Genomic DNA, 10,085 nt, shown 5'->3' with positions numbered 1-10,085 from the left:
ATAAAGAAAGGAAAATAGTAGGTACACCCTGAGTCAGGAGATAGTCGGAAGTAAGAGAAGGGAAATGGCAGTGGAAGAGGAGGTAGGGTTCTTGGGGCTGGGAATAATGGGGAAGGCCATGGCCACCAATCTGTTACGCAATGGCTTTAAGGTCACGGTTTGGAACAGGACTTTGTCTAAGGTAAGCTTCCGTTCCCTCCTCAACTGATGCCATCTCTCTCCGTGTGTGTGTGTGTGTGTGTGTGTGTTTGTGTGCGCAGTATATGATTGATTTCTTCACTTTCATGCTGCTTATTTCTATGATAAGAGTAATCCTAAGAATGAGCATTTATTAGGGAAAAAACATGTTGGAGAAAATGGTCTTCAACTCAAATTGATTATAATATAGCAAATATTTTCCGAGTAACGACTGTTTATGGCGCTGGTTTGAATTGTGACATAAACGACCACAACGAGGTAAGAAAAAGTTTGGATTCGAGTTTAGTGGTCCAATATAAACAACAGGCAATCTTTTTGCGGCTTACTCGTGCAAAACAAGTTTAATCTTGACTTGAATTTAAACTCTTAGAGGATCACTTGACGAACTACTTGAAAATAAACCATGTAGTCATCGATTGTTCTTTATATGCGATGATTATTATTATTATTTTATCGGTAAACAAATTTTTATTGATCAAAAGAGTATACAAGAGCCCAGTTATGGACATATACAAGGAATTCATTAAAAGTCATGCCTTAAAAATCAATTACAATCGACCAATGGAGTAAAGTATTAAAAAATAAGTTTCTAAGCTCATCCATTGACCGCTCTTGATTTTCAAAGGTTCTTTCATTCCTCTCCCTCCAAATGCACCACCATAGGCATATTGAGACTATCTTCCATATTGATGCAATTTGAGAGTTGCCCTGAATGCCTCTCCAAGAAGCTGGGAGGTCACTTACCCTTCTTGGCATCACCGAAGCTAGTCCCAACCAAGCAAAGACTTCATTCCACAAAGTAATGCCAATCTCAAAATGAAGTAGTAGATGGTCAAGAGACTCTCCGCTCTTCTTGCACATACAATACCAATCCATGACTATGATTCAACATTTTCTCAATCAAGCTGTCTAGAGTGAGGATCTTCCCCAAAGACGCATTCTATACAAAAAATGCTGCCTTTAGAGGTGCCTTTGTCTTCCAAATGCTCTTACATGGGAATGGTTTTGTGTCGCTCGTGGTCATGGCTTGGTAGAAAGAGCGAACTGTTAATATCCCTTTCTTAGAGGGGCACCAAAAAATCTTGTCTTCCACTACCCTTGACAAATAGGTGTAATGCACAATGTTAAAGAAAGCTGAAAAAAAATAAATTTACCAATCTTGTGCTTATCTGAGGAATGTAACATTCCATTGGAGATGATTAGTAGGTCCGCAATTGAGACTTCTTTCATTCTTGCTAGACTAGAAACTTGTAGATAAGTTTCCTTCAGTGCCGTATCACCATACTATACATCATGCCAAAACTTGACCTTAGATCCATTACCCATAGTAAAGCGAATATTTCTTGCATATGTATCCCAACCTCTTCTTATATGCTCCCATAGCCCCACTCTATAAGGCCCGCTCACCTCATTAGAACACCATCCTTCCCATGGTTCTCCATGTTTCAATTCGATGACGGTTCTCCACAAGGCTCCCTGTTAATAGTGATATCTCCATAACCATTTACCAAGCAAGGCTTTGTTGAAAATTTCAAGTTTCAAATACCCAATCCTCCTTTAGTGGGAGGGCATATTGTGACCCATTTTACCAAATGAAATTTAAACTTATCATTTATCCTCCCTAAAAGAAGTCACATTGGAGTTTCTCCATGCAATGAGCCACCTTGGCAGGGAGTGGAAATAATGAGAGGAAGTTTTTGTTTTGATTGGCATGGGGTGTCCAGGAATAGCATCCCGACTAATTATGGGGGTGCACAGGTGAGAGGAAGTAAGTTGGCAAATTGGAATGTGTACTTTTGATTAAGGTGACCCCACCACCTTTGGATAAATACATCCTCTTCCAACTAGCTAATTTCATCGCCATTTTTCTAGAACAACATCCCAAATAAATTTTGACTATGCTACTTCTGATTTGGCCAAGTTCACCTTCAACCTTGATATAGTTTCAAAGCATAATAGGACAACCCTCAAAGCTCGAATTTGTTCATGGCTAGCCCCACAAAAGATTAAGATATCATCGGCGAATAATTGATCAGATATGTTGAGCGAACTAGTAATTTTCTCCCCCACAAAGAAGCCAGATATGACCCAACCCTCCATGACACCTAAAATCATCTTACTAAAAGCTTCTATCACCAAAAAGAAAAAAGAAAAAAAAAAAAGAGAGTAGTAGAGATAGATGATCACCTTGTCTCAATCCTCGTGAGCTTTTAAAGAAGCCTTTTGGCGTGCCATTCACCAATATAGAGAAACAAGCCGTAGAGATACAATGATAGATCCAAGTACACCATTTTGTACCAAAGCCACATCTCTTGAGCATGTAGAGTAACAATCTCCAGTTGACATGATCATAGGTTTTTTCCATATCCAGCTTGCACAGAAGCCCTGGCTCTCCCAACTTTAGTTTACTATCCAAATATTCGTTGGCAATAAGCCCTGAGTCGAGGATTTGCCTACCTTTGACAAAGGCATTTTGAGGCTTCAATATTAACTTCTCCAACACCTTGCAATCTATTCACTAATTCTCTAAAGAGAATTTTGTACAATCCACTCACCAAGCTAATGTGACGATAATCTTTTACCTCTACAACACCAGGCCTTTTTGGTATGAGCGCTATAAAAGTTGCATTCATGCTTTTTTCAAACCTTCCATTTTCATGCTTTAAGCACTTCCCAACATGTTTAAAAATTCAGTAGGATGCATAAAATGTTGAAAGATCCTGAAGTATTAAAGTAAGTTGGTGAAATTGCAATTGATCTGTTGATATATTCTTAAAAATAGTACTTTATATATTCTAAATTTAGTACCTTGTCAAATACCTGAAGGACACACCAGAAGTATTTTTTTATTTTTATTTTCTGACTGTGAGATCTTAGGTAGAAGTTACTTTGATTTGGTAGGGAGCATGCAAAGCTCACATGTCCCTGTTATCGTCAGACAGAATACTATGTGTTCGATAGCTTGAACTGAAATAAATTCCTCATGCATGTTTGGCTTGTAACCCCAAATTGCAGTGTGATGAGCTGGTGGAGAATGGTGCTTCAATTGGAGAAACCCCAGCAGCTGTTGTTAAGAAGTGCAAGTGTACCATTGCAATGTTATCTGAACCAAAAGCTGCTCTTTCAGTTCGTAACTTGTACTTTAGAATTTGATATTTCATTTCTTTATTTCCAGTTCTCTGCTCACTAGGAGGCCATACGATGGTGAATGTTTAGGTGGTTTTTGATAAAGATGGTGTTCTTGAGCAAATTTGCAGCGGAAAAGGTTACATTGACATGTCAACTGTAGATGCTGATACTTCTTCTAAGATAAATGAGGTTTGAGTTAAAGGCTAATGCTACTCCTCATTTCCATCTCACTCTCTCTTACTCTCTCTCTCTCTCTCTCTCTCTCTCTATATATATATATATATATATATATATATAAGTAAAAACTTAACTTAATAGAAAAAGGCGAGCCCAAGTACACATGAAGCATACACAAAATACGCCTAATTACACTAAGTACTGATGATGGATACCATTTCTCTTTTATTTCTCTTGTATGTCATCGTTTGGGTTAAAAAATTGTCTTACATCGGATCGATATATAAATGATTTTTGAGACTTGTTATATAGTTTGTTTAGGGTTTTGATTGCCCATGCTAGTCCAAAAAGATATTCTGAGGGATTTTTTTTACAGAACCAAGAGTAGATGATTTTTCAATGCTAAAAATACTTGGTTGGAAAGGAAAAAAAAAAAAAAAAAAAAAAAAAAAACAGAAATGCCCTTAAGTAGTCCATACTTTTTCTTCAATGAATTTTCTGTTTTCAAATTTCCTCGGAAATGCTAATGAAATCTAGCTGAGATGCACCTCCATCGGCTGTCGGGATGGGTGGATGGTGTTACCATGGATTCAAAACCCTGGCAGCAGTGTATCTGGCAAATTCAAAAAAGGAAAAAGTATGAAAGAATATGATGCTGGAAAAATGATGCATGGATAAGTGTTTTAAAGATGCTAAGTAAGCCTACTTTTTAGTCATCCCATTATCAATGTTATTAATATGCTATTTGTTAAAGACGAGTAACATTCTAGAACATCTTAACATTTCCTTCTCTATGACTCTTTAAACATTCTCTGTTCACATCTTTAATTCTTCTACAACATCGTTTTCTTTTTTCCTGGTAATTCCCATTGTAAATGATTATCTGTGCTGAGGACAAAGCACAAGAAGTTTGCTTTAGATAAATTACTTAATTTTGCACCTGATATTTTTAGGCGATTACATCAAGGGGTGGTCACTTCATTGAAGCTCCTGTGTCCGGTAGCAAAAAGCCGGCTGAAGATGGTCAACTGGTAATCCTTGCTGCTGGGGAGAAGGTCAGTTCATGAGTTTATGGTGCTTCAATTGGTTGCTAGTCTGGTACACTGGTGATTAACATCTTGTTTTAAAGGGCTTGGAAGATGAGACCAATAGAACCATATTTGATGTTTCAAATGGACAAGTACTACTTCCAGCTGTTGTAAAATATTAGAATCACCTTTCAAAACTATCGTTGACTAAGGGAATTAATTTTCTTCAAAAACATGGATGATTCACTATAAATGAGATGAAAAGTAATGTCTAAAGTAAGGAATCTTGCTCTTTTAACTACCACATTATTACCTGCTAAAGCAAGCATTTGATTTTAATTTTGTAACAGACGATAAATTTCTTTTGTCCATTTTTTATAATCTCTTAAGTTGGTTGTGCAGAATTTTATATAGAACCCAAATTTCTGTAATGGTTGTCACGTCTGAAATGGGCATAACTGCCAAATTAATTTTGGTGTTATTCTGAAGTCCTATTTGCAGCTTCATCCGTGTCCACTTTGTTGAAGTTGGAGGATGTTTTAGGTTCAAATTCTAAAACTGTCAAATAACAAGTAATAAGGAGTATGTAGTAGACAGAGTAATAAGGAGTAAGTAAAACAGTGAATGGTATGTTTGTTATCTACGAGGACCAAGCTGTAATACCGTATGAATAAAACCAAACCACACTATTTGGGATTGCTTTTATGTCCTATAACAGTTTCTTTAACTTGTAACATTATGCTAGCAACTAACCCCTAGGGGTTCGCCCAAGTGGTAAATGCCTTGGTCTTGGTGGTATGCTCCCTCCAGATCTAAGGTTCGAATCTTCTTGGGTGCAAACAATTTCTAGGGGCTATCGGACTTGGGGAACTTCCCCTTGAATTATCTGAGGTGCATTTGCAGGAAACTCCTTGCCGAAGGCCGGTTCACCCACAGGATTAGTCGGGATTTTGTTCTCGGACACCCGGTGCCAATAAAAAAAAAAAACTTTATGCTAGCAACTGTTCGTGCCTTCAAGTGTTATATAGAATCATCACGATTTAATTGAGTCCACCTACTGTTAGGATGTGGTGCCTCCAATAACAGATTGTCCCCCAAGGGTAGGGGTTCTACAATCTTTAAAAACTGAATACACCACACCGAAATTATTTATTAACATAAAGAAAACACAAAAGAAAACATTTGTAACCACAGGTCTGGCTGGACCACCCCTTGGGGTGGATCTTGCCACCTCGGCAGTGTGGTTTGAAAACCACACCCGTGGGGTGGTTGCTGCAGACACCCGGCATCCTACGGTGGCTGGTCCCATCCCAAATGAGATGGCCGGTCACCCATGGCATGGCTAGGGTGGCCCAGGCACTCCTCTAGGGGTTGCCGACCACCCTTGGAGGGTTGGACTACCACCCATTTTTTGTATTTACAATTTTTGAGATATTTTAAGAAGTTTGATTCAGTATGGGCATGTAATTTGTTGATTTCATCTTCAAATAAAAAATTGACAAATCGGCCTTTTAGCATATAACAATATGTTTACTAGGAGTTAGTGATTTGATCTTTTATTATGATGAAAGACATCTATCTCTATTTTCATGGTTTTCCTCCAACTCAGATAAGCTAATACATTACTTATTGTCAAAGGAAAAGAACATGTACCCATTATGAGTGCAATAGGCAAGAAGTCCGAAACACCGAGTACATCCCGGTCTAGAGATGGAGGCAAACATGGTGGAAGCATGGGAGTCAGTAGTCTCATGCAGCAGGAATTAATGTTTAATGGATTTGTATGAGGTGATGCTAAAGAACCTGATGTAGCAAGGCCAAGTTGTGATGAAGAAGCACTTGGAAATAGGCAGCATAATGAATGATGAGGCCGACACAGGATTGCTCTCATGTGGAGAACGAACATTAAAACTTAAATGTAGATCCAAAGTTGACATAAAGGCTGGTGAAGTATCATAATACTGTAGCAACAATATCCTTTTTAAATCTAGTTGTATCCATTTAATACACATATATAGTGGGACAAGATTAGGTTTATTAAAATTGAACCCAATGACTGGACATTCTTTTTTTTTTTTTATAAGTAACCAAGTGACTGAACATAACAAACACATTCAAAACCTTCAGTAGAATAGAAAGGAAGGAGAGGTAGGAAACAAAACAGAGTGACAAGATGCACCATATAGAACTAAGGCTGACACAAATTTAATAAGGTGATAGGCAGTGAGGACGGTATCACTCCAAAACCGTTTGGGAACATGCTTGTGAAATGAAAGAACTCGAGCCATATGCAAGAAGTTGATAACTGATAAATTCTATCTTCTGCCACACCGCTCTGTTGTACTAAATTCCAACACTTCTTCCCAGAGCTTTAGTTGGATGATCATTTAGTCTCACTGAGAACTCACAAGAGATTCACTAGCTTGTTTGATTCATAGAAAGAAGAAGTGGAGATAACTAAGCAAGAAGCAACCTTGTCACATGATGATCCTTGAGCCTATTTTGTCATTTCCAGAGTGCTGCATATCTTTATTCTGTTAGTACAGCTGTTAATAGGCTAGCCTGTGAACTTTGGACATTCAAGCTTATATTTTCAAAACGTGATAGGCTAAAATGATCCTTTTATTGCTTCATGTATGCTATACATTCACCTTTCTTCAGTTTTCCTGTCCATTGCATCATTTTCACTGTTTGGAATGCAGGCATTATATGAGGAAGCAATGCCAGCTTTTAATGTACTTGGAAAGAGGTCTTTTTACTTAGGGCAGGTTGGAAATGGAGCAAAGATGAAACTTGTCGTCAACATGATAATGGGCAGGTAATGTTTGCTTTATGCTGATCCAACCTACAAATGAAAAGGAAAAAAAAAAGGCAGCTTGCACAGACACTTGCCCATATACTGAGAGTAGGTTCTTAATCAATGAGAGCTAACTATCGTGGCTAAGCTTGCGATTTTAGGTTTCTTTTCTTTTTTGTGGATTTAATAATCTTTCAAACTCGTTTGGCTGCAGAGTAGGCCAGATGATTATATTCTGTACTTAGCTGTATGCCAATTCCGATCTGAACCTTTGCATCTACCTTCTCTTAGTGGATGAACCACATGCCTTTGCTATCGCAGGGGCATATAGAGAGAAAAAAACAAAAACAATAAACTAAGTTACCTTCAAATTTAGGGGCCTTGAAGAAGGAAGAAAGTTCCTTGAAATGCAAAAGAACCTCCTTGTAGTTGAATCCTTTCTTTTGTGGAACACCAATGACATGACATGCTAAGTTGAACACCAATGTTAAAGAGAAAGTCTCCCAATGCATTGTTTTGCCAAAGTCATTTTGCGAGTTCTTCCTATGCCTATATCCCTAGCCATAAAGCTATGCTATGTTACTTAGGAGAGAAGAAAGATACCAATATCTTCACATATGCTAGGTTTGGGGCATGACAGTTGAAATGTTTGGGCTAATAAGGTTAAGGTTCAAAGGAGTTAAAGCCTCGACAGGATTTGGGCATACATACATAAATGCATACATATATGTTATTTCCTGTAGCCTGTTTATGTCGTTCTTGATTATACGTTATGGCATTTCTATTCTCAGTATGATGAATGCACTTTCGGAAGGACTTGTACTGGCTAGCACAAGCGGACTTGATCCTCAGAATCTTCTTGATGTATTGGTAAGAAAAATACCAAGAACATTTTTGTTGACATATTTTGGAATTTTATTTGACTGCTGATAAGTTACGTGTTTTTTTTTTTTTTTTTGTTAGGATCTGGGTGCAATTGCTAATCCAATGTTCAAGATGAAAGGACCTACTATGATCCAGAACAATTACTCCCCTGCTTTTCCGCTGAAACATCAGCAGAAGGACATGAGGTTGGCTCTTGCCCTTGGTGATGAAAATGCTGTATCAATGCCAATTGCAGCTGCAGCCAATGAGGTTATACTCTTTTCTTCTTCTTTTTTCCTGTGTTGAGGTATTTGCAGCAATATTGATATAGTAAGATATCACTTGGTAAGATGTCCTACACTAGGACAACCCTTTAATTATTTTTTATAACTAAGCCTGCTGCTTATTTATCAAAGTTAACTAAAAAATGTAATCGAGTAGTAAATAGTTAATTAAGGACAAATAATGCCCCCCACCCCCCCTGCTCTTCCTTCCCATTTTGTTACGATAATGATTGACAGTTAGGCTTACGATATTCAATTAAGATGGGTTGAGTTTCAGATTACTTGATATTAAATAGGACAAGTACAGAATTATTCTTATGTTGACATGGGTTCAGTTCAGGATGGGTTTTGGACTCAACTATCGAAAGCAGGGTTTAGTTTGGGATGGGTTTTCATTCCAAAGAGATTCATATTTCATTTTCTAGATTACCTTGTCTTATTATCATGTTTTCTTATTTTAGTAAGAATGAAAATCATAATATAATTTTGGGAGTTGCCCGGATAATTTTATGAAATGTGACGAGGCTTCATATGTCAGTGATGGTAACAAAATTACAGAAGTTGGTAAGATATGTCCTTTGCTATTGCAATCATCTGTTAAATACTGTGTTGAATTAATATCGTAGAAGTTGTTGGACGTACTTATCTTCTTTTATTTAAAATAGAGAAGTATTTGGCATGCTTACCAATGTGAAGATAACTGCATAACACATTCAAGTACTCGAGATGTTTGATACAGGAATCAAGGATTAGGGAGGATATATAACTGATTATTAGAACTAAAATTTGTTACGTTGAATCTCTTGCAGGCTTTCAAGAAGGCCAGGAGCATGGGGTTAGGGGACCTTGATTTTTCGGCTGTGTTTGAGGCCATAAAGGTTCTTCAATATCAGTCTTAGTACAAAGAACTGCTTAAAAACTTGAGCAATGATGAACAGAAATAAACAGTGCTGGCAACTATAGCCAGAAAGCAAAATGTTGCGTTTATCTTCATAGATATTGTGGGCTTCATTTTCAAAGTTTTTAATATGCAAAGGTTCTATAGGCCAAACATTTCCTTGTGTTGCAAACTTGCAATAGTTTTATGTCCTGGTCTCACTCTCTCCTAGAAATTAGGTGTGGAAGACGAAAACAAGTAAGAATCTCCTTGGGTAGGGTGAGACTTGCGTCTGCTAATCCCAACTCCTAACTCCTGAAGTCCTGAATTGCCTAAACTAACGCCGTCATGATGACTTGCTTGGGATCTAGGGCTGTTAATTGCTTGCTTCGGGTCAACCCAGGAAATAATCAATTGCCTAAACCAACGCTGTCATGACTTGTTAAGAACCTGCTTGTGATGCTACTGTAATAGTGAAGATGGTGGAAATGGAGATTACGGCTGTAGTATTACTTATATGGGAATGCTGTTGTAATGAGGAATGCAATAGGAATGGAATGCTACGTACTGATGCAATGATGAATGTGCACACCAGGTGTTTGGATAAATGGGTAGAGGAAATGTATTGCTACGGGAGTAACTTCGAGGGCTCCCAACCTCCTTTAGAATTCATTTCTTACAGTATTCACTTATTCTCAATTCCACTACTTTCCTTGCCTTAAGACGTTGCT

General features: G+C 37.8%; 1 protein-coding gene across 1 annotated transcript; it reads left to right on the top strand.

Annotated features, from left to right (window-relative positions):
• On the top strand, positions 1 to 9,528 carry LOC121263513 (glyoxylate/succinic semialdehyde reductase 1). The gene is made up of 8 exons (XM_041166445.1): positions 1 to 181; positions 3,214 to 3,324; positions 3,415 to 3,516; positions 4,458 to 4,559; positions 7,235 to 7,350; positions 8,121 to 8,199; positions 8,293 to 8,463; positions 9,287 to 9,528. Exons 1-8 carry the CDS (start codon positions 65 to 67, stop codon positions 9,374 to 9,376), a joined length of 888 nt encoding a protein of 295 aa, XP_041022379.1. The 5' UTR covers positions 1 to 64; the 3' UTR covers positions 9,377 to 9,528.
• Positions 9,529 to 10,085: the final 557 nt, after the last annotated feature.

This window comes from Juglans microcarpa x Juglans regia, chromosome 4S (assembly GCF_004785595.1).
Source record: "Juglans microcarpa x Juglans regia isolate MS1-56 chromosome 4S, Jm3101_v1.0, whole genome shotgun sequence".
Lineage (NCBI taxonomy): Eukaryota > Viridiplantae > Streptophyta > Magnoliopsida > Fagales > Juglandaceae > Juglans > Juglans microcarpa x Juglans regia.
The sequence above is the reverse complement of the archived record's forward strand: the minus strand, read 5'-3'. Positions and strand labels throughout refer to the sequence as shown.